Source organism: Eretmochelys imbricata, chromosome 14, assembly GCF_965152235.1.
Source record: "Eretmochelys imbricata isolate rEreImb1 chromosome 14, rEreImb1.hap1, whole genome shotgun sequence".
NCBI lineage: Eukaryota > Metazoa > Chordata > Testudines > Cheloniidae > Eretmochelys > Eretmochelys imbricata.
In genome coordinates this window covers 15,539,680-15,563,094 of record NC_135585.1, presented here as the reverse complement: position 1 = coordinate 15,563,094, position 23,415 = coordinate 15,539,680, and the positions used below count along the sequence as shown (strand labels likewise).

At 43.7% G+C, this 23,415-nt stretch overlaps 2 protein-coding genes across 7 annotated transcripts in view; one reads left to right on the top strand and one right to left on the bottom strand.

The window, feature by feature from the left end:
* Positions 1 to 4,643, bottom strand: part of SAP30BP (SAP30 binding protein) — a 56,378-nt gene extending 51,735 nt beyond the window's left edge. Inside the window, exons 1-2 of one of the 2 annotated variants that reach the window (XM_077833219.1) lie at positions 4,510 to 4,643; positions 1,974 to 2,080 (exon numbers count right to left, since the gene is read on the bottom strand). In XM_077833219.1, coding sequence (XP_077689345.1) covers positions 1,974 to 2,080; positions 4,510 to 4,624 — 222 coding nt within the window. In that variant the 5' untranslated portion in view covers positions 4,625 to 4,643. Of the gene's footprint in view, positions 1 to 1,973; positions 2,084 to 4,509 lie in introns of both variants that reach the window. The other variant, XM_077833217.1, reaches the window with a different exon arrangement.
* Positions 4,644 to 4,820: 177 nt separating this feature from the next.
* RECQL5 (RecQ like helicase 5) overlaps positions 4,821 to 23,415 on the top strand; it is a 58,643-nt gene continuing 40,048 nt past the window's right edge. The window contains exons 1-9 of one of the 5 annotated variants that reach the window (XM_077832947.1): positions 4,955 to 5,017; positions 6,144 to 6,279; positions 7,281 to 7,402; positions 9,784 to 10,302; positions 11,774 to 11,879; positions 12,376 to 12,487; positions 15,496 to 15,658; positions 16,557 to 16,639; positions 21,719 to 21,850. In XM_077832947.1, coding sequence (XP_077689073.1) covers positions 4,961 to 5,017; positions 6,144 to 6,279; positions 7,281 to 7,402; positions 9,784 to 10,302; positions 11,774 to 11,879; positions 12,376 to 12,487; positions 15,496 to 15,658; positions 16,557 to 16,639; positions 21,719 to 21,797 — 1,377 coding nt within the window. In that variant the 5' untranslated portion in view covers positions 4,955 to 4,960 and the 3' untranslated portion in view covers positions 21,798 to 21,850. The other 4 variants (XM_077832943.1, XM_077832944.1, XM_077832942.1 and 1 more) reach the window with 4 other exon arrangements.

The following is a 23,415-nucleotide window of genomic DNA, read 5'->3' as shown; positions in this document are numbered from 1 at the left end:
CAAAAAGAAAAAAAAATTAGAAATTTAAAAACTGAAAGACGTTGCTAACGAAAGTGCCATCTCAGTCTTAACTAAGAAGTCAAACTGCCAGAAAATTCAATATACATTATGTATATAAAGATCACAGTAGAGAATAATTCCATGTTTTTTATCAGACTTGTGATGCTTTTACCAATGTGAAGGTGACCCTTTATTTAAAATGGCTATTAAATCAAAGAGAACATGGGGTGAAATACTTCCACGAATATTAAGTCTTAGACAATGCAAAGGATTTTTAGAAGACTACTGCCTTAACATATAGGTACTATTTACAAAACCAAACATACAAGTTACACACAACTATTTAGGGACGTAGCCTACCAGCCAATACTATGACCAATGTAAACATATGGAAAAACAGACAAAAGCTTAGTCTAGGTAACTGGGTCGTAGACCATCCAGGGCTGTAAGTCACATACATAACTGGAAGTGTATGAATAATTAGTACAGAGATTTGAAGAAAGTTAGATGCTCTCCACATCTTGCCTCCTCTGAGATGGTAGCTAGCTATATTATACATTCCAAGAAATTATGCATGCAGATCTTGAAAAATCCACTTCTCAGTGTTGAACAAGAAAGTTTTCCTGGCAAGCATTTCAGCCTAACCCATCAGTTCCTGCAAACTTTAAGATCTCTCTCTCTCTTTTTTTAAATAAAAGAATGCTTTTAGCCCTTACATTTGCCAACATAACACTATGAAACTGCATTAGTTTACACTCTTTCTGAATACCCAAAAGTTACTCCAGGGTCTCTGCTGTCACAGCTTTTCTAAGCTGCAGAAGAATGAATTTAACAAGAAAAGTGTTTCACTTCTGCTATCCAGAGCCAGTGAAAGTATAACTTAGCTGTCCCAAACTGCAGCTGGAATTTAAGAGCAGAAGCTGAGACATTGAAGTTAATCACAAGGAAGAGTCACAAAAAATGGAATTTGTGGAGAATGATTACAGTCACAGCAATCACTTCCCTCCTGCACTCCTCACGGCAGCTAAAAGGCCAGAGAAGGGGCAAAGCAGCAGAGATACAATCTTGTACCAGCCAGGGCTGTGGAGGGCAAGGAGAGAAAAGCTCCTTCTCTTCCTTTCTGCAGCTACAGGACGGAATAAGCTTTATGTTTCTCAGCCACCTACTACCAAGGGTTGGATCCAGAAGATGGTTCCTCTTAGCTGGATCCAGTGATGGAACCCTAAAATAGATTTCTAACTTCCCCATTCGTAGCTGTTTGGCTTCTCATTAGGCCATTGCCCCATGATGAGACTGCCCACCCTTTAGTATCTCATAACTACATTTGGCTTATTGGTGCCCTGTGAAGTTCTCTATATATGTCTTAGGGATGCTTTGCGATACACATTACTCTGGTATTTAAATGCTGTTGTAAACATGCCATGCTTTCATGACAAACAAAAGCCATACAGAGCTAGACAAGAAATCACTGCTACACCATGATACTGATGTAGTAAGTGGGATTATGCACAGAAAAACCAACATGATGCTACACAAATTCATTCCTGCTAATCCTCCAGCCTGATCATGCAAAAAGCTAGCTGCCCTTTTACAGGGCTTTCCCCAGGCCTCTTAGAAGTGCAGCTGAGCTTTCCACCACTCTTCTTCATTTCCCCACTACAGGATTTCAAACACCAATTTTATATTTCAAGAAATGAAGATTTATTTTATACTTCCACTATCAATACATAAAGCCAGTACCCCATCTTATCCACAAAGTGGAGCCAAAATGGCAACTAAAAAGTTAGCCACAAGCAACACAGATGAGTTGAGCTGATATTTTTAAAGGTAGAGTTCTTGGATTTTAAAACAGACAAAAGGAAATTAAGTTACTGGTAAGCATGGAAGCATTCTGAAGTCCCTATATAGAAGGCACTATAGAAACATTTAAATGGGGAGTCAGACCAGCTAGCATAAGAGGACAAACTACTTACTGAATGTCTACTGTTTTCATCATCCTCTTCCTCATACCCATCCTCATCTCCTTCCAACCGGGTGAAATCATCTTCGCCATATGCTTCTGACACCAGACCTCCTTTTTCTTCTAGTCCATGCACAGGGGGGAAAAACACAAACAAACAAACAGAAAAAGCATAATCAAGGCATAAAGTTAACTTAGAACAGGGTGGATAAAAACGATTTTTCAAATCAAATTTTTAATTTAAATTAAATACATTTTTCTCATTATAAACACACTTAATTTTAAATTACGAGAACATGTGTTAAAGCCTAAGTTCACTACGGTCAAATCATTTAAATTAAATAATATTGAGTAATACTTGTTTTTATTTCGACTTTTAAAGAAAGTCAAGCCACCAAATTGTTTGAAGTCACTGACTAAACACTTGGAACCAAAATTTGCTGAAGTGCTAAACCAGTTTGACAGCAGTTCCCTCTTCTCTAGGTGCAGAGAGAATATTTTCTTCATTTCAGTTTATTCAACTAGTTCAGTTCAATAACTAGTTCATTCAAAGTTAAGAAACTGACAGAGCTGAAAAAGCAGGCAAGCTCATTTTCCTCTCCCAATCTATTAATCAAAAACTAGATAGGAAGAGATGAGATCTACTAGTTCTAAAATTTCAAAGGATATGGTGACCAAAAATAATCTGGTCAATTCACTAACTAGATTATTTCTTTAATAAGTTAGTTTTGTAAAACGTGTTTTGATAATTTTTTCCTTTCTGTATCCAGCACACTTATGGTAAATTTCTTAATAAGAACAATTTTAAAATGCAGGCTTTGTACTTTTAACTGAATTCCAGTGTCCAAGTACAGCTTGACACACAATGACAATGACTGATAGAAAATGGTGACAAATGCATTCCTTAACATAGTAAAAAAAAAATTAAGAAGCCAAATAAAATGTACATTAAGCTACATAACTGGTTAAATGTGTAAAGCAAGAGTGCACCCTCCTGATTAGCAAAATGTAGCTTAACAACTATATTTTAGTTGCAAATTAACACATTTGAATGATTACCAACCAATGAATGTCGACCTTTCTTTAGGAAAACTACTTAAAAAAGTACAATCAGAAAAAAAAAAGATTAAGATGAATCCACCCTGATTTAGACGGACACTAACAGTAGCAAGCACAAAATGTGAGCTTTGCAACAGTATTACACCATTCTCGTATTAAGTTTGTGATCCACTATAATCCTGAGATCCTTTTCTGCAGTATTCCTTCCTATGCATTCATTTCCCATTTGTATTTGTGCAACTGATTATTCCTTCTTAAGTGCAGCATTTTGCATTTGTTCTTATTGAATTTCATCCTATTTATTTCAGACTATTTTGTCACGCCAAACTGTCAAGACCATTCTGAATTCTAATCTTGTCCTCCAAAATGCGCACGACACTTCTCAGCTTGATACTGCCTGCCAACTTTACAAGTTTACTCTCCATGCCCTTATCCAAATCATTTATGAATATCTTAAATAGAAGTGGATTTAGGACGGATCCTTGTGGGACCCAACTCAATATGCCCTTCCAACTGGACTGCGAGCCATTGATAACTATTCTCTGAGTACAGTTTTCCAACCACTTACACGCACATCCTATAGCAGGTTTGGCAAAACTATATTTCCTTAGTTTGCTCACAAGAAAGTCATGGCAGGCAGCACCAAAAGGCATACTAAAGTTGAGATATAATACATCTCCAGCTCCCCGCTACCCTTTTTATCCTGTCAGAGAAGGATATTAGGCTAGTTTGACCTTATTTGTTTTTGACAAATCCATATTGACTGTTTCTTACTACCTTCTAGCTGCTTACAAAGCGATTATGGGATTATTTGCTCCCTTTATCTTTCTGGCTACCAAAATTAAACTGACTGGTCTGCAATTCCCAATATATTAACTTCCCACTAGATTCACAGAGAACTTTTCACTGTTAATGCTGATTGTTTTCTTAAGATGGAAACAGCGTCTGACCCCTCTGTAGGCGACTGGAGACAGGAGGTTGCTCCCTTTCTCCGGTTACTGGTGGTGAGAGAGTAGAAGTAAATTCTTCCTTCTCGCAGCTACCGCACGAGATTTACAGCCCCCCAATTAGCATACCGGGGATGAGGTGATACGGTTCCCGGAACCGAAAGAATATTCTCACTTCTGCTACAACGGAGGGAGGGAAAAGAGCAGATTTCCCTTAACCCGGGGAGAGGCTCCCCCTAGAGATTATGAGTGGGGGCGTTTCATCCCTTCCCGGGGCGCTCTGGTGGAGGGGGGGTTCCCGCCTCTCGTAGGGGCATTCCTCCGCCGCCACTTGGCTCCCGCCCGTGGGTGAGAGGCTGCGGAGAGGCGCGGGCAGCGTTTCTCCGGCGGGGTGGGGGAGAAGTGTTCCGCCCCTCCCGCGGGAACACGCGGGGCGGATGCGACCCCCGCCGGGGATGGGCGCTCTCCAGCCGGTGGAGGAGCCCGGTCTAAGTGGGGGCGCTGCGGGAAGGGGGAGCAACGGCAGCTTCCCCCGGAACGCACCCGCTGCCGTCCCTCCATCGCTGCCCGCCGCGCCGGCCTCGCTGTCGGATTCGGGCTCGGAATCCTCTGCGTAAACCGCCAACGACGACAGGACGCTCCGCTTCGCGGCCGCCATCTTCCTCAGCCCGGCTAACGCACGCTTCCGGCGACCGAGGATGACGCAGGCAAAACGCTAGGATTAGAAAGAGGCGAGCGCTATAGCAACAAGACCCGCCCCTTCCGGCTTGTGATGAGCCTGGTGAACTCAAGCCTGAAGCGCTTCTAGGGTCAGTGGAGGGCCTAGAGACACGTGGCCCTGTTAGAAGGGAATGTGCGCCCACGAGGACGGAACTCTAAATGGCACCTACTGGGCTGTTTAAAGGGGATTGGCCCTGACGTCATCAACCCGCGCCCAGGCGGGAGCAACAGCAACAGCCGCTGATACGGAAGCTGAATAAGTGCGAGTAACGAGATGGGGGGGCCGCCTGGGCGGAAGGATGTAGGCAGGGGGAAGTGGAGGAATAAAGGGGTGAGGGGATGTTGTGAACACCTGGGGATAAAGTAGTCCCTGGAGTGAGGGTGCAGATCAGGGGCTGGTCTCTTGGGTCTGGGCCTTCACCTCTCCCTCGGCCGGAGAGTGCAGGGGTGGGACCTTGCTTCAAGTGGTTCCTTTGCCAAGCAGAGTTACTGCCCTAAAACCAGCTCCGGCCCCTGGGGCCTGTTCTGAGTTAAAGGGGACCCTGAACCTGCCCATTTCCTTCATTCCTTTCCCCTCCTGGTACTTTCGGCTTTGCTGCCTCAGTGATAATTAGGGAGGGGGAGCTTTCTAGGGGAAGGAGAAGGTGGTAAGAGGCAGGAGTGTGGGTGGAGGGAGTAGACTGAAGGCAAGAGGATCTGGGCATAGAGAGGACATGGGTGTGCCAGAGGGGAAGGAAGGAAGCAGTGAGTGTAAGGGAGAAGAAGGCTGTGGGGACAACTGGGAAGCAAGTACAGGCAGAGAAAACCAAATGACGCAGGGCTGGGAGTGAAATCAGGCCCAGCAAGCAGTAAGGTTGGCAGAGAGGGGAGGAGAGCAGGTGAAGATGGTGCCAGTATGAAAAGAGCTGGTGTGAGGGGTTAGGAGGGTAGAGGCCATGGGATGAGAATTGAGAGTAGGCAGAAAGGACACAGATGTTCCCTTAGCCTTTCCTGTTTAATCAGGCCATTCCCCCACAGCAAGCTTCCCAGTGGGGTGGCAGGTTGTGTGTGAATCAGATGCTCTGCTCAGTCTAAAGAACGTACTGCATAAGTGAATTCTCTTCTTGCTCAGTTGTTTCTGACATGTGGCTCTACATTAGAAGCACTAGCTAGAGCTGTCTCTAAGAAGGGATTTGCCACAAGTGTAAATGAGATTAGATTTTCCTTATTTTTAGGATGGGGGAGGGAGGCTGATTTACATGTGATTCTGTCTCTGTAAGAGAGAGACTTTGGAAGCATAGATACTCTCAGAAAAATATTCCTGGAGCAGTTTAACCCGTGATGCTTTGGCAGCCAATAATCTAATGGGAAAAATTCTCTCTCAGTGACCAAGAAAAATTTGTGACTGGTTGCTGGTGTGAACAACAGTTGAGCTAAGTAAGCTCCTTTCCTTCTCCTTTACCTTGACCTATTTCCAGTACTGTACCTATAGGATGAACGACTACACTCCCTCAGGCCTAGATGGCAAGGTTCAGAAAACTCTGAAAAAGATCTTTGGGTTTGACTCCTTTAAAACGTCTCTGCAAGAGAGTGCAACCATGACAGTGGTGAAAGGTAAGGAATGACTGTCTTGCTTGGGACTCTAACCTTGTCTCTTCATTTTTCAGTCTTGCTGCGTGAGATGGTGTTCAAAGAACCAGTGTCACACCTGTTTTAACGTAGTGTCAAAATCCCAGGATCCTTCTCTTGTTTCTGCTAGAAACCAGCACTTGCACGCAGCTGTTGCCAGCAGCCAGGGTGGCATTAGATCACCAGTATGGTTCTGCCTATTAAATAGCATGGTATTGGTTGGCATCCTTCTTTGTCAGTGGATGCTGTTTAATACAGAGAGAGTTTATTTGAGAAAAAATATTCTATCTATAACTGAGAGATTCTCAGTTCCAGTCCAGTACTGGGAGAATTTGTGGTAAAGTTTAACAGGCTGCGGTAAAGGTCAGGTGATTTGGTAGCTGGATGTAGACCCTGCCAGATGAATTAAAAGCAAGCTTCTCTGGAAGTGAGCTGATATAAGTTTGGTATGTCACTTAACTTCTCTGTACTTTGATTTACACCTCTGGGTAGAATAATTCCTATCACCCAAGTGTGTTATGAGGCTTAATTAATGTTTATAAAGTGGTTAGAGTTGCTTGGAAGGAAGCCAGTAGAGAAGTGCAAAATATTGCTATTATTATTTATTATTTTATTATTCTTCTTTTAAAAGTTAAAAGAAACCTCTCTCATGTTGGCGTGCGGCATTGTACTTGCAGAGACACACTTCCAATGCAATGTGTCTTGTCATAGAATGTCATAGGATCTCAGGGTTGGAAGGGACCTCAGGAGGTCACCTAGTCCAACCCCCTGCTCAAAGCAGGACCAATCCCCAATTTTTGCCCCACATCCCTAAATGGCCCCCTCAAGGATTGAGCTCCCAATCCTGGGTTTAGCAGGCTAATGCTCAAACCACTGAGCTATCCCTCCCCCTGATCTAGAAGACTTTGTGCCCAGTTCTCCAGGGCAGAATCTAGGTGAATTGCCATAGTTTAGTAGCCTTGAGCTTTGTTTTGTTGTCTTTGCAGGCAAGAGCGATGTCTTTGTATGCATGCCCACAGGGGCAGGGAAATCCCTGTGCTACCAGCTTCCTGCAGTTCTGGCAGTGGGCATCACCATTGTCATTTCACCTCTGATTGCACTGATTCAGGTAACCATCTCCTGTTAGCTGTGGAAAAGCAATCAGTGAAGGGAGGGTGGGGAGACTGTGTGGAAACACAGTTGGGTCCAATCCCTTCCCCCACTGCCAACCTCTGAACCCAGTTTGTCTCTCTATTCTCATCTTATTGATGTGGGTTTGGTTTTCTGATCCTGTGAGTACAGTAGGTAAGAATACTGCTGCTAACTGCTTTGACAGTAGAGTTTTTCCAATTAACCGTAGTTTAAAGTATCCTGGCTTGCAGTACCATGGCAGGTCTTTATCACAATCTAACATCCTAAAGGTGGGAATAAGGGGACTTGAACTAAACTAACTGCAGGAGGATTTTTTTTTTAAAACCTTTAATAGGTGATCTAAATGATCAGTTCTCTCTCCTTTTGCCCCATTGCCTGTTACCTCATTCAGAGATGTACTACCTGGAGGCAGCACAGTAGAACGTCTAAAATGGATTAAATTGGACCATTCCTAAGAAGAAAACTATAATTTTATTTATTTCTGTAGTAAAAGCCCTGGGAAATATCATTTTTTTTCTCATAAGATATTTTTCTAAGTATCAAGCTGGCTTTCTGTCATTCTTCCCCATTCCATCAGGAAAGAGGAAGTTTCAGGCAGCGCTACTCCTTAAACACTTAAGGCTTCAGGGCAATTACATATGGACATTTAGCCTTTTCTGGTGCTTAGTCACCCAGTTGTGAACAGTGACTTTCCCTGAGTATATTTTCTGTTTTACTTAGACTTTTGTAATGCATTTGACTTAATACCACACAACATTCTGGTTAGCATGTACTTTGGCGTTATCTTGTGCTATTTTTTAAAAGGGATCAGGAGCTGGCTAACTGACGGATTTCAAAAAATTATTGTCAATGAGGAATTCCCATCAAATGGGGCTGTTTCTAGTGACGTTCCACAGGGATTAGGACTAAGATTGACACTTTCAATATTTTTTCAATAAGTTATTTGGAAATACATATAAAATTGCTGCTGATAAAATTTTTGGATGACACAAAGATTGGCAGAATGGTAAATGATGATGACTTGGATCACTTGGTAAACTGGGCCCATTCCAAGAAAATGTGTCTTAATACAGCCAAATGCAAGTTTAAACATTTAGGAACAAGGAAGGCAGGCCATAACTACACAGTGGAAGACTGTATCTTGGAAAGCAGTGATTCTGCAAAGGATGTAGGAGTCACAGTGGACAAGTAACTCAACATGAGCTCCCAGTGTGATTCTGTGGCCAAAAGGGTTGATGCGATCCTTGGATGTATAAACGGGAGTAGAGAGGTGATCTTACCTTTGAACAGGGCATTAGTGAGACTGATTCTGGAATACTGCATACTCTTTTTAAAAGGATGTTGAAAAGAGAGAGTGAAAGAAAGCTCCAAGAATGATTTGAGGGCTGCAGAAAATCCCATGCAGTGAGGGATTTAAATAGCTTAATCTGTTTAGTTTATCAAAAACTAGATTGAGCAATGACTTGATTACAGTATATAAGTATCTTCATAGGGAGAAAATAGCAGGTACTAACAAGCTCTTTCATTTAGTTGAGAAAGGCGAAACTGGAACCAATGGTTGGAAGTTAAAGCCAAAGAAATTCAAATTAGAAATAAGGCACAAATATTCAACAGGAATGGTGTTTAACCATTGGAACAAACTACCAAGGAAAGTGCTGTATTCTTCCTCTTTTGATGTAATCAAATTAAGACTGGACACCTTTCTGGAAGAGATGCTTTTGCTAAAACACAAGTTCTTGGGCTCTATGCAGAGGTGATTGGATGAAATTCTATGGCTGGTGTTATGCAGAAGGTCAGAATGGATGATCTAATAGTTCCTTCTGGCTTTTAAAATTGATGAATGTTACCCTAGAGATGGCTCCATTTTCGTGATGATTGAAGTGATCCTGGCACATACTCAGTTAAATTAGTAAAGTGTTTTGGGATCCTGAGGGATGAAATGCGCTACAAAAATATGAGGAGTTGTTATGCATTTTCCTTCAGCGCAGTGATCTGATGCTGATCATCCTGAGATGATCTCATTGTCATCTCCAGCCTCTGAAAATGACTGGGTCCCTGCTGACAGTCTCATTGCTGATAAGAGAACCTTTGTCTCTTATAAATGCTGATGGTCACCCAAAGAGATGGGTGGACGATAAAGCTGAGCAGTTTTGTTAGCTGCTGCAGTTAAGCCTGTTTAAAAAGCCTCCTGCAATTAAAGACCATTGGAGCTGAGGCTACGCGGTAGGTGAGATGTGGGTGGACAGGGTCTGGAAACTACAGGACTAGAGGTAAAGCTTGGTTACTGTGTGTATCTCTGTAGTAGTTGTCTTGGTAAAGACTTTTTTCAATGCCACTTTCTTCTTTTTTTAATCACAGGACCAAGTGGATCATTTGTTGGCACTGAAGGTCAAAGTCTACTCTTTGAACTCCAAGCTTTCTGCTCAGGAAAGGAAGATCATTCTGGCCGACTTAGCAAGCGAGAAGCCCCAGGTGAAGCTCCTGTATATCACCCCAGAGATGGCAGCCGCCTCCTCCTTCCAGCCCACCCTGAACTCCCTGGTGTCTCGAAACCTCTTGTCCTACCTAATAATAGATGAGGCTCACTGCGTCTCCCAGTGGGGACATGACTTCCGACCCGACTACCTGCGACTGGGCTCCTTACGCTCTCGCATACCCAACACGCCATGCATCGCCCTGACTGCCACAGCCACCAAACAGGTCCAGGATGACATAGTGGTGTCACTTAAGCTAAAGCAACCTGTTGCCACCTTTAAGACGCCTTGCTTCAGATCTAACCTGTTCTATGATGTGCAGTTTAAGGAGCTCTTGACTGATCCCTATACAAATCTGAAGGATTTCTGTCTGAAGGCCCTTGAAGAGAAGAATGCCCGAGGGGTAGGTTTAAGTCTCAGAAGCTACTTTCAGGGACAGAATGGTGAACAGAACAGAACTGTCCTAAATAATGTGGTTTCAGGATGGCACTAATAGGTCTAGGATGGGGAAAGGAGAGGTCCCTGAAAGAAACACTGAGGTACTTTTTGAAAAATTTCTTCTAAATCTCTGAAATACTTGGCATCCTTCCAGATATTGACCTCACCTTGATGACAGGGTGGTGAACTCCTCTGCCTTTATAGAGTGATACCTACACACAGTGTTGCTGCCCTCTTCCCCCAATCCTATACCAAGCCTAAGTGAATGGGGATTGATGTGAGGGGGTTCTGCAGGGAGCTAGGAGAAGAATCTCCCCACCCTTCTACTTCCAGGCTATGAAACAGAGTTGCCCCACAGCTGCTACGGCAGTAGCCTCGCTGGTTCTGCATCGTCTCTCCATGTGGTAGGGAACACTGGCCATTGCAGATGTGCTCCTGTCCCTCTCTATAATCCTGACTGTTCAGGGAATTACGGCAGGTCAGCATTTCAGTACATATCTGATGGAGAACTTCTCTGTGGGCTCTCTGGTAACGCATTGGAGGGCGTAGCACTCAGGAACGGTCTCAACGCTTATTGGGTCCAGTCCTGCAAAGTACTCTCCATTCCCTACTGAAATCAATGAGAGTTGCCAGTGCTCATCAGTTTACAGGATCAGGCCCACTGTGCCAGAGATCATTGGCAGGCATCCTTCCTGGTGAGCCTTCACATGTCCATGTTGTTTCAGCAGATGCTTTATTTCCCTTATGGTTAAGGGTGGGGGGACGGGGGGTTGGTGTGGGTTCCTGTGCCAGTTCTAATCATCTTTGGGTCTTGTTGGGTTTTTATTTTGGTGAGCTGTATTTATATCTAATTCAAACAAAGGTGCCTTTAGACATGGGCCATTTTAAATTAAAATATATTAGAAGTGTAAAAATAGCATTTCTTTCTCAGCTGATTTTTTTTTCTCCCACTTGACAAATGCACACACATTGGTTTGGTTTTGTTGTGTGTCTGTAGCAAAAAGTGAAAGAGAGAGGTTTGTGCAGTGGTTAGGGCACTAGCCTAGGATTTAGAAGAACTGGGTTCAATTCTCCCTGTGTGACCCGGGGCAAGTCACTTAGCCTCCCTGTGCCTCAGTTCTCCATGTGTAAAATGGGGATAGTAGCACTGCCCTGCCTCCATTACAGATTGTGAGGAGCTCAGATACTACAATGATGGACCATAGCGGTACCTAAGATAGACATGCTTCCTGCTTGGTTTACTTCCATGCTCGTTTATCAACCCCATTGGGAATACTTACAACTCGAAGGATAGTTTGCAGCTGCTGGGAGCCAACACAGGGAGGAGAAGAGTCTTAAGCTTTTGTAGCCCTGTCCCCTCAGCAGTAATGGCTGTTAGCTTTTTCCATCTTCCCCTGGATGGCTTGCTGGATTTTCTCTTCTCTGGCTCTGTGTAGGTATACTCTGGCTGTGGCATTGTGTACTGCAGGATGAGAGAGGTCTGTGACCAATTGGCTATTGAGCTGAGCTACAGAGGAGTGAAAGCCAAGGCCTATCATGCAGGTACTGGACATTGTGTCTACATTGTACAGCCCCTCAGTCAGGGCTGCAGAATTTCACATTATCTAATAATCTGGGTCAGGGCTACCTTAGGGAGCAACTCTCTACATGTGATCCTGTGGCTGCTGAGATTTGGTCAGGTGCTTGAGTTGATAGGCCCTTGATCTGAGCGGGGTGGGGTGGAAAGGTGCTCCTTTGGCTCTGAAACTCAGTGCCCTCTGCCAGTCCAGCAGACTCAGAATGTACTGCTCTCCAGGACATACTGCCAGGCCTATCAAGTCAGGCTTTTGCCTGAGGGGGAACTGAATTTTCCTCTTAGGGTTGGGGGAGTATTAAGTCCTTTTGTTTGATGATGAGCAAGTCTGAAGTGGGGGGTAATATACTCGGCTTTGACCAGCACATTTTTATACATAGGAGAGTGGGTCGAGATTGCTGGGAACTGTGGGGTGTCTACTCTTTCTCTTTGATTTCCCTGCTTTCTCTCCTTTTCCTTCCCCAGGGCTGAAGGCAGCAGACAGAACTTCAATTCAGAACGAGTGGATGGAGGAGAAGGTCCCTGTTATTGTTGCTACCATCAGTTTTGGAATGGGAGTCGACAAAGCTAATGTCAGGTATGTAGGAGCTTGGGCATTGTGGGGGAAACGTCCTCCTTAGGGTCCTTCCCCCGTATACTAACTGCAATCTCAAGATAACTTGATACGCTTTTCTAGCCCTCCCTTTGAAGAAACCAGATCTCCACAAGGGGGCATGGGGATGGGAGGAATTCATATTCAAACTTCATAAATGTGTGAGAGGTTTAGAAGCTGCAGAGAACGGAAAGGTTGGGCTTTCACTTGTTATGGAATATCAGTGTTAAAAACAGATCATTGGGGGTCTGACTTGAGGGGACCTGCTACAGACAAAGAAAGTGTACTCTCCTTTGCTGCTTTTGAGGTATAAAGGGGCTTGATGGGTGCTTTTGCAAGATTAGGTTTTGAGTTCCTTGTTTTGCCGGAGGTTTCCTTGGAGGGTTGGAGACTGGCATCAAATAGACAAATGTGGTAAGGACAAACAAAAAGAAAAAAATCTTTTCAGAACCTTTTTTATCCAGCATAACATTTGGGTTGTTTTTTTTAAATAGGGGGGTACATGCAAAAGATGCCTGTTTGCACGTCACCAGAAAATTAAGAAGAATACCTTCTCTTGCAGTTATGTCTGGGCATTATTGTGGGGAATAGCATCCCAATTGTAAGGATGAGACTTGCTGTTTAACAGCTGATTTTTCTGAGTGCTCTAAAATCCTCATGCATAATAGCATTAATTAAATAAATGGAAGGTAAAAGTCTCTAGTCGGCAACAACAATACAGCAACCTGATCATGCTGCTCACTCAAGTCCTGAACAGTTGAAGACTGAGTGTGATCAAAGAAAAACAGGTAGTGATGGCTTTACACAATGGCAGCACGATCAAAGAGGCTGCTGGACATCAGTGTAAGCATCCACAATAGAGTTCTAGTCTAAGAACTGGTTTGATGTTGACACAGATAGATGACAGTATCAAACCAGTAATGTGTGTTTGTCATGAAAAATAAACACAGTAAATAAATTTCATCTTTCTACAATAATTTATCCAGTCTAGAGACCAAAAAGTAACAGCTATCCATATCACCTCTCAGAGGGCTGTAGTTTCTGTAAAAGAGGTCTGAAGAAAATGTCCGATACTAGAAAATTTTTAGTCATTTAATACTTTTAAAAACAGTCATAGCAAACCTCATATGGGATTCCCCTCATAACAGCTTGATTTTTCTACAGCAGTTTAACAAACAATGATAAACATTTAAAAAACATCCTTTAAAAGACAGACTTCGTGTACCCTTGCCACCCCTGTTAAAATGGAAATCATGGTGTAACTGTGGGGCACTATTGACCCACACTTCCCTCCCTCCCTCCCCCCCCCCCCCCCCCGCCCCGCACACACACACAATATTGCTGTACCACATCAGGACCCAGGGTACAGTTAGTAGTGCAAATTGGGGTAACTTGGTCAAGGAGTTCCTCAGATACAGGTCTTGTCTGCCCCATGAAGAGCTGATTTTACGAATTGCTCTAAAACCCAGCGGGCTGGACTAGATAACTTCTTGAAGTCCCTTCCAGACCTACATTTCTATGATTCTATGTTTAGAGAGATTTTCTTGAAAAATTATTATTTCACAACAGAGGCTGGGGTAGACACTGGGAGATGGGGAAGGATCCCATTGAGATGAATGGGTTAGCTCACACATGTACCATCTTCCTACGCACAGTCATGGATGCTACTAGATTGCTACAAAGGCAGAATGGACTGTTGTGCTCCTGTACTTGTACAACCCACATCATTCAGCACAGAAATGAGGAGTCTCCTTGTACAGTATTATGAGCTGTAGCAACCTGCAGCAAGGAATCCCTGTACCAGTCAATATGCCAGTCCCTAACACAATGGAGGGCAGTGGGAGAGCATACAGATGAATGAGAAAACACATAAAACAGCACATTTAGTCATTCTGTGTTGCTTGTAAGGGCTAAACATACTTACAGTAGAACCCCAGTGGCTCTTGCCAGCTCCTGGTGCAGAGTTAAGTTTGTTGGGCAGAACTGACTATTTCCTGGCTTTCAGTGGTTTAAGAATAGACACATTTGATATTCCAGAAGGGTATGTGGTACTGCCGATCAACCTCAACCCTGCAGTAACAAAGTCCTTGGGATGGGAATTGTACACACATCATCAGGTATAAGATCATGCCTGGGAAGTGCTGGAGGAGGCCCCTGAGGGAAATGAATGAAGGGAGGGTTCCTCTGCTGTTGTCAGCCCCTCCCTGTTTGCTGCTATTTACTGTTGCTGGAGATGGCGTATTTGAGGCGCTCATAAACACACAGGCAAGGAAGAAATTTTATGCTCTGCTGCCTCCTGGCTGATCCTTGTAATGACAGTGTTTTTGTTTAAAGGAGTAAAACCAGCGACTAGATTCCTGCAGTCTCTCACTTCATACTTTGATTCATGGTGGCATATTATGATTGGGATGGTACAGTTGAAGTTTGTGAGCCAGAACTCCATATGCCTAGCTTGTAGGCAAAGAAGCTTCTAACTGAAGTTTAATTGGGGAAAGTTTTATGGCCTGTGTATATAGGAGGTCAAACTAGATCACAGTGGTCCCTTCTGGCCTTAGAATCTATGAATGATACTATCATAAAACATATTGCAAATCCTAAAAGTAAATAATGCATATTAGTAACATGCACAACTTTATCGTAAAAGAACCCAAACTCCTGGAGATCAATACTGTTTTCTCCCCCTTCACAGCTATATATCTTTATGCATTTATAGTATATACACCATCCCTATTCTCCTTCATTCGCATTGGGTGTGTCCCGCTGACTTCTTGTTCATGCACACACTAGGCTTTTGTTGTAGCTTCCCTTGGTGCCTCTTGCTGTTTTAAGAATGCTCAGTTAAGAATCCCTTGTTCCATTCCCTCCTAGGTCCTTGCTCTTACTGCTCTGTTTCTACTTTATTGTTGGCCTCAGTAGAGAACATCTCTGTGTTTACAATGATGGGAGAAGAGAAGACTTCAACTTGATGCTTACCATTCTCTTATCCCATGCAGATTTGTTGCCCATTGGAATATTGCGAAGTCAATGGCTGGATATTACCAGGAGTCTGGAAGGGCTGGGAGAGATGGGAAGCTGTCCTGTTGCCGTCTCTATTACTCTAGGAATGACCGGGATCAAGTCTCCTTCCTGATCAAGAAGGAGCTCTCTAAACTCCAGGTAGGATCTGCAGAAGAGCTTCCTACAGCACTACTAACACTAGGTTTGCTCTTTGTCTATGTCACAGGCATGGCTAGCACCACTTTCTGCGCGATGCATGGCACTATAGGTGCTCCCTGCCTCGGTTCACAAATTGTGGCAGCCTGTTTGGATCAGGGCAGTCTATGCTGCAAACTCAGCATCCATCTTTACACAGTTAAACTCAGAATTTGGCTGTCTGTGCCTTTTAAACAGGCAAATGCTTGGTAGTAGTGCTTGAAGCCAAGGCCCTAGCCTGGTTCAGGGCTTGCACTGAAGAACTCCTTCTCTGTCCAAGTCTCCCCCAGTATATAGACCAGTATAAACAAGTCATCTGCATGAAATTTTAGTTTGTATGACTTCGATAGTGCTTTTTATATAGCCTGTTGTAAAACTAGGCGAATATCTAGAGGAGTTGATGTACTTCCTGGAAGACCTCTGCATACCACCAGGGGTACGCATACCCCTGCTTGAGAACCACTGATCTCGTCAGCCCCTTGTTTACGGTTACCTCAGACTGTCCCAAGGCAGAATAGAGTTTCACCAGAGGCTGGCCACATTACTGCTACTAGGACTGGGGATAGAGGCATTGGGCTTGGATCTGGCTGCAGCAGTGTCACAGCTTAGAGTGGAAGAGACAGAAGTGCTGGGGAAGAGATGGCTGGACCTGGCTGCAGTGTTGTCAGAAGGTCTGGAGGCATGGTGGAGGAGGTGGTATCACTCTTGGCTGTGGTACTACCATGGGATGGAGAAGTGGAGCATAGATCTGGTTGCAGCGATGTTCTGGAAAGATGGTCAGATTTGGCTGTCAGCAGAGGTGCTGCATCTGTCCATAGCTACATCAAAGGCGACTTTAAATATTGTCTTTTATTATTCCCAGGAGAAAAGAGGCACCTTGAAAGAATCCGATAAAGCTGTGCTGACGGCCTTTGATGCTATAGTGAACTTCTGTGAAGAGCTGGGGTAAGTGTCTCTCTTGTATGCATTGATAGGGGGAAGGGTGGATGAATTAATCTACTTTTCCCCTCTTTGGCACCGTTATTGCCAGTGTATTCGTAACTATGATGCTTTGGAAAAAGTTGTGGTGGAAAACGTGAACCGAATGTAATAGTTGCCGTGCTGTCTATAGACTTGGGACTACTGTCAGAAATAGTAGTTCTATGAGGTGTGAACTGCCTGCTTTCCTTTTAATTGGTGGTTACTCCTGGAACACAGGGTACTGGGCTAGATTGGCCACACTAGGTCAAATCAATGGCCCTTCTTATGTTACATTCACAAACCCCATCATCTGCCCACCTGCTTTCCCAGGCACCAAAATACACAACTAACTGTCTCCTGTTAAAACCTCCAACGTCCCCTATGACAACTTCTACAAGGTTGTTTGCTGCCAATTCAGAAATTTGCAGCATGTTGAAAATCAGAGAGACGCATAAAATAAATTGACTTTAATATTATAATAAATAGCCAAAAGTAGTATTTTCACATTTAAAACACTCTACTTTTAAGTGTACTTGAAGATAACCCAGAATTCCTAGTTTGCTGCAGAATTCTGCATTGCAGAAATCAGGGGCCCTTGTGTTAGATTGCACAAGGCGTTGGCTATTTCTACTGATGATTTAGGCCACCTACCCTGCATCTGAGTCACACTGCCTTTGAGACTGGCTGGTTCAATGGCTTATGTAACCATATGCAGTATAATCTCTCCTCTGTTCTGAGCATCTCATCTTTCTCCATCTCCTGTCAATGTGCTGCTCATTGCAACCAAGACCTCAGAGTGTGAAACTGGCATCTAGCATTGTATACTGATTATCTGGTTATGGGAAGGGGCTACTGTATGACCATGACATCCTCCCATGATACCACATGGAATTGTCATGCAGCATCAGCATTTTTCTGCTAAAGAAACCAAAGGGGATGGGCAGTGTTTCGTTGTGCAGCTTTTTGTTGTGCAACTTTTCCTATTTTCTGACTCACATTGGACCCTCCAGTTGTCTATTTTTGACTTTTTCTTAGCTAAATCTCTCCTGTAAAGAAATGCATGATCTAAAGCCCAGCATCTTGGTGTAGAAGCAGTTAGTTTTAATGTTTGCCTCTGACTCAGAAGGGCTCCATGCTGCAAGATGCTAAGTGTCCCTAATTCCTGTTGTCCTCAACAGGAGCTTAGGGTGCTCAGCACCTTTCAGGATCAAGCCCATAGCATACACATGTCCAAAGTGGGGAACCTAAATGCAGACTTGTAACCACTACACACATTACAAATAGTGTACTATAAATCCAAGAAGGCTGTAATTGTAACAAATTGCTATGTGCCACTAGTTTGAGACAACAAGACCTTAATTTTGCCAATAAGAGAGCAGTATACGTTTACAAACTGGGAAATGATATCCTCCCTCCCACATATAGCCTTGGATCCATTTTCATTGTGCAGCTCTGCATCCAGGGTGTTTTTGTCAGGATTCAGTGTGGAAATGGGAATATTTATTTTCTCATTGTGGGAGCCCTGGCGAGGGTGTTGCCTTCAGTCGTGTTTTGACAGAGAACAAGACCTGTTAGGTTATTCTGAAGGATTTTTACCAGTTGCCCTGAGGTCTGGCCCAAATGTCAGAATAATTGGTATGCCCTTGAAACAATGCTTCATTGGTTGCAGTGAAGGTGACTCCACTAGGTGTCTGCTGTGAGGCACCATGTTCTAATATTTTGGTCAGTTTATGCAGCTAAGTCAATCTTCTTCAGCTGCTGTTGCATGCCTTTAGGTCGTACCTAGAGTAGCCAGCTGGCTGCCTCTGTGTTGCTTCTGTTGCCAGTTGAAATGAGAAGTCCTTTTTAATAGCTGTGGGTTGGAGATAGCTTAGCTTCCGTCTCTGATTACTCCGTGATCTCTCTCTTGAGATTACGAGCAAGGGTTTCGGTTGCAGCTGGTTTGCAATGGACACTTGTGCACTGGGAACTGAACTGAGACTGCCAAACTAATTTTGCACAAGCCATCAGTAGTTATGGCAGGACTTTCCAGGGTAAGTGTTAATATCAGAACTTGGGTTAGTTAAAGTTCATGTAATTGCTCCTTCATCTTGACTTACATCTCCCACCCTATAGTGAGAGGAGCCTAGCTGTTATTTCCACTGATGACTCTCTCTGGTGCTGTTCCACCGCAGCAGTAAAGCAATGGGTATGTGCTAGCGAACTTTGTATGTGAAAGACCCATGTAATAATACTTTACCTGGAGAAAATAGATTTTCTTTAGCTGAGACTATTGGAGAAAGAAATAGTGTTTCTTCTGTTCCATGGGGGCATTTAAAAGTAAAATCACCCTTTCTTTAACGGGGAAGGGGGATGCTGACCACTCCTATATTTAAGGCTGAAAGTAGCTTCCAGTTATAAATCTCACTTTTTTTTCCCCAACCCCCTCAAAATCTTCCCTTCCCTAACTTCACCCATCCCCACTACCCCCTGAAATGTCATATGCTCCATCTCATCCCAGGGTAGAATCTTACTGTGATCTTTACCGCAGGTGTCACTGCAGGGCCCCTCCTTGGGTTTGTCTGCTGCATGTTGTCACTTCCTACTAGCTGGCAACCCTTATTAAGAGACTGTTCAAAGGAACATCACATTTTTCTGTTATCCAGTTTTTTTACATTTTAAACTAATAGGTTTTTCTACCCACTTTCTTAAAAATCAAACAAACCTCCAAAAACCAAAACAACAACAACAACAAAAACCCTGACCTTGTGAGGTCCTAACTTACAACAAAAGGAGCAGAGAGACACACTTGCATTGTCTTGCACACAAGTTCTTTTAGGTTGTTATGTAACCAGAGCAGAAGGACGATTGAATCAACTTCTTTTAATGAAAAAGCTTTTCACATAGAAGGGTCGAGATGAGCTTTTGATCTGGGGGCTGTTTCCTTCCTCATCTGAATATGGGGCAAAAAAGAAGGGCTGCTGCTTTGGTGGGATTACTCAAGGGTCTCTTCCACCTTCAGAATGGCAGGTGGTCATTTACAAAGATTTAACCCAGTAATTTTCCTTGTCAGGGAAAAGTTCAGGCAAGCAAATATTTTGACTGTAAGGTTTGGCTGGTCATGTGGTCCTGAATTCAGATTGCATTGTGTGTCAAGATTTGTAATTGAGTACACAACAGCATGAAGGCCTCCCTTGCAGGCGCAGTCTTATGTATGGGCTGACAGATTGTGAGTGCCTCAAGTCTGTGTGTGAAGAATTAACCACACAAGAAGGATAAAAGATGAAGCTTCCCTTTGACCTGATGAAACAGTAGGTGGGTGGGATAACTCTTGCCTGGTTGTGGTATTCTTGAAATGCCCCGCTCTTGTCCTTGCTGTTTATATGCAACTTGATTTACGCTTTGGAGCTGAGCAGCAGCCAAAGATGGCAGCAAACAAGAGGAGGGCAATGAAGACGGTGCAGAATGACCCAATCACCACTAGTCCGACAAGAGCCCAATCATCTGTCAGAATGCAACTCTTCAAATTTTCCAGAACTGGGGAAGCTGCTTGTGTTGAGGGCGACATGCTGGCCTGCCCGTGCTGGAATTAGAGTGGGGAAACCAGATGAGTGTGTGATGCTTGTCTGCCTGCTCTACTTCCTCAACAGATATATGCATACACATATTCTTTAAACACTTACTTGCATTGTTCTTTCAAAAGGTGTAGTCACTTTTTAGAGAAACCAATCCCATGAACATAAACAGAATATAGAACACCAAAGAACTGTCTAGTAGTCTGTGCCAGAGAAGAGAGACAATTCTGCCATTAAAATTCTGTTCAGGGATTAATTTTTCCAGTAGTGTTTTTATTTTACCAATATTTTAGCAGCGTCTGGTAGTGCAGCTACAATCATAGCTTTGTCAGAATCTTCAGTGTAAGGATTGTACAGTCTGGATGTAAAAGGAATAATATAATAAAAATCAATGACCACAGCAAGTCTATCAGAGCAGAAGACACTTTGAACCAGATCCTCAGCAGGGGTAATTCAGGATAGCGCCACTGAAGTCAGTTGAGATACTCAGGTTTACACCAGTTGAGAATGTGGCCCTTTTAAAATAAGAAGTTAGGCTCTTAAGTCATGGGAGTACACCAGACATGGAAGTATGCTCTTGTACCCCGATAGCAAAAGCAATCTGTTCTGCAGGCACATTATCAAATGGGGGATTAAACCCTCTTGTCCTTTAATACAAAAAGATAAGGAATTAGAACAGCCAAGCTACACCATGCAAACATTTCTCTTTCTGTAGGGGTAGTTATGCACAGTGTTAGTTTTAGCATTGAATCCCTTAGCTTTTCCCCCTGTTTTCGACCCAAACCTTAACCTTTCTTTAACAATAACACATGCATGTGAACACACTTTCTCACTAATGATGTTAAACTGCAACTAAAATAGGTTTTCTTTTTATTGACATAATTTAATCTGGAGTCTCACTAGGCTCTACACACTTGCTCATTCAGTGCCATCTTGCCCGTTGCCTTGCTCACAGCCATACTGTTACACCCTTTCAATAACATCTGACATCTCTTTGCAAGAAGCTTTTATGCTTTCCTGCTTTATACTCCTCAGTGAGAAATGAAAGGATGAATGGATTATTCCTCCTTCCGTCAGAGTGACTGCTATGCTGACCTAATACAAAGAGTGGAGGAGTGGGAGACAACATCTCACTAAATTATTTCAGTCTACTTATACCTGTATTAGCCCTCTCCCCTTGCATTTCTGCCCTTAATACTGCATGAAAGGAAAGGGATTAGACATTGTGAAGTTAATTTCACCCTCACAAAGCTGTGCCCGCTAGAATCTCAGAAACACACTCCAGTTGCTGTTTGTTACTTCTGCCCCAGCAGCCAAAGTATTTCGATAAAGTTTTGGTTTTGGAATCACAGTAAATAATTTTAACAGGGCCCTTTATAACTCTGCAGTTAGATATGTAGTGACAAAGGGCCTGTCTGGATAGTTCACCCCTGAGAAGGCTGCATGCAGACCCTCTGGGACAGTCCCCTCTCCCTCTAAAATAGTAACAGCATCGATAACCTCAAAATAGGTCTCCTCCAAGCCTAAGGGAAGAAATACAATCTGACTGGATACCCCAAACCTGCCATCTTTCCTCTGAAATGAAGTAGTTGTGGATGGTTCCACTAGTACCTGAAGCTGCTATGGATGTCGCGTATGTGCCTTCTGCTGTTGGTGCCTTCTCTGCACGTCCTGGAGAAGATCCTGGCCTGCTGAGAGGTCCCTCTTCAGTGTGCATGGGAACGGGGAGGCTCTGTGGGAACTGCCTGTTTGTACTTTAGTAAATTATTAACAGCAGTGGCAGTGTTTTGTGTGTCCCCTGCAGACATTCTGGAAGGGTGGTGAGACTTATCTGTGGCTTGTTTGATTGTACTGTTCAGAGACTTGGTTTGCCCATGACTCAACCACTTCCTAGCCTTATTTGTGTGTGTGTGCGTGTGCGTGTTTCAATTGGAGTAATCCTGCTGGAAAGGTAGTGGAGGGAAATGGTAGGTATCATGTGTCCAGCCCTTGATAGCAGTGTGACTTGTGATTAAATAAAGGCTGTGGCCCCTGTTCACTGCTGTTACTCCTTGATCTATTTCATCAAGCACCAGCCAGCATGAGAGCTTGGGTGGGAGGGGTATGTTGGCAATATGAACCTGTTCCCCAAAGGAGTAAAACATTCATCACTTTGGTAGAGACCTAGAGTTGCTGCCTTTAAAAGTTTGTCTTGACCGTGGGCCAAATTGATTGGATCAGGTTCAGACCTGGTGTGAAGTTGAGTTACATATGCATGCATGAGGTCTGAATTTGGCCATGTATGTCATCCCATCATGATGCAATGTCCTGACTCGATGCTGTGCTGACTCCAAAGGATATTTTTGAACATTTCAATGTCCTGCAAGTCTTACTTATATGATGTGGGACTATCATAGGAAACAATGCAATCCTTCCTGTCTATTATTCATCCCACTGATCTTTTTGCATTATGGTCTCCACAGGACGCTGTGATTGAATCAAACATCTTTTCTTTCCTTCTTTCCGTGCCTGCCTCTTGCTGCAGGCATCCATTCCAACAAAAAACCTTACTGATACTTGAGAGGACCTGCTAGTTCCTCTAGCTGCTGGGTCAGGGGGTAGCTCGCAACCTTACTCTTGGTGGAGGGAATTGGGCTCTAATCTCGGATTTGCGTACAGAAGTCCGTATCCCAAGCTCAGTTTAGAAACAAAGGGCATGCCTACAATGCAGCCTCTACAGTGGCACAGCTAGAGCATGGCAGCTGTGCCACTGTAGCGCCATAGTGTGGGGGTGCTTCCTACAACAACACAATGTGTTTTTTGCCCCCTTCAAAACCCTAGTCAGTCTAATTTTTAAGTGTACACCAGGCCGTACTCCCCTCTTTTTAGAAGTGTGTTAAACAAGGCCATGCTTCCATAACAGTAACTTCATAAATTTGTAACAGTATAGGCAGAGCAGTCCCTTACAGAGCAATTGTACTGTGGGATAGCTATAATCAAGTAGACTCTTTGAGGCTTTCTTAAAGTGGAGCGGGAAGATTACACAAGTAGAGGGCTCAAGAGGTAGGTGAGTGTGTGGGAAAGGTGAACTTGTTGCTCACCCTCAGATCCTACAGGCTGATCAAAAGTAGCATTATCTGAGGTCAGTTTTGCACTCGAAAGTGGGAGGGTTAATTCTGGTGAGTAGAAGCTTTTATGCAAGATATACGTGAGCACACCCCACTTTAC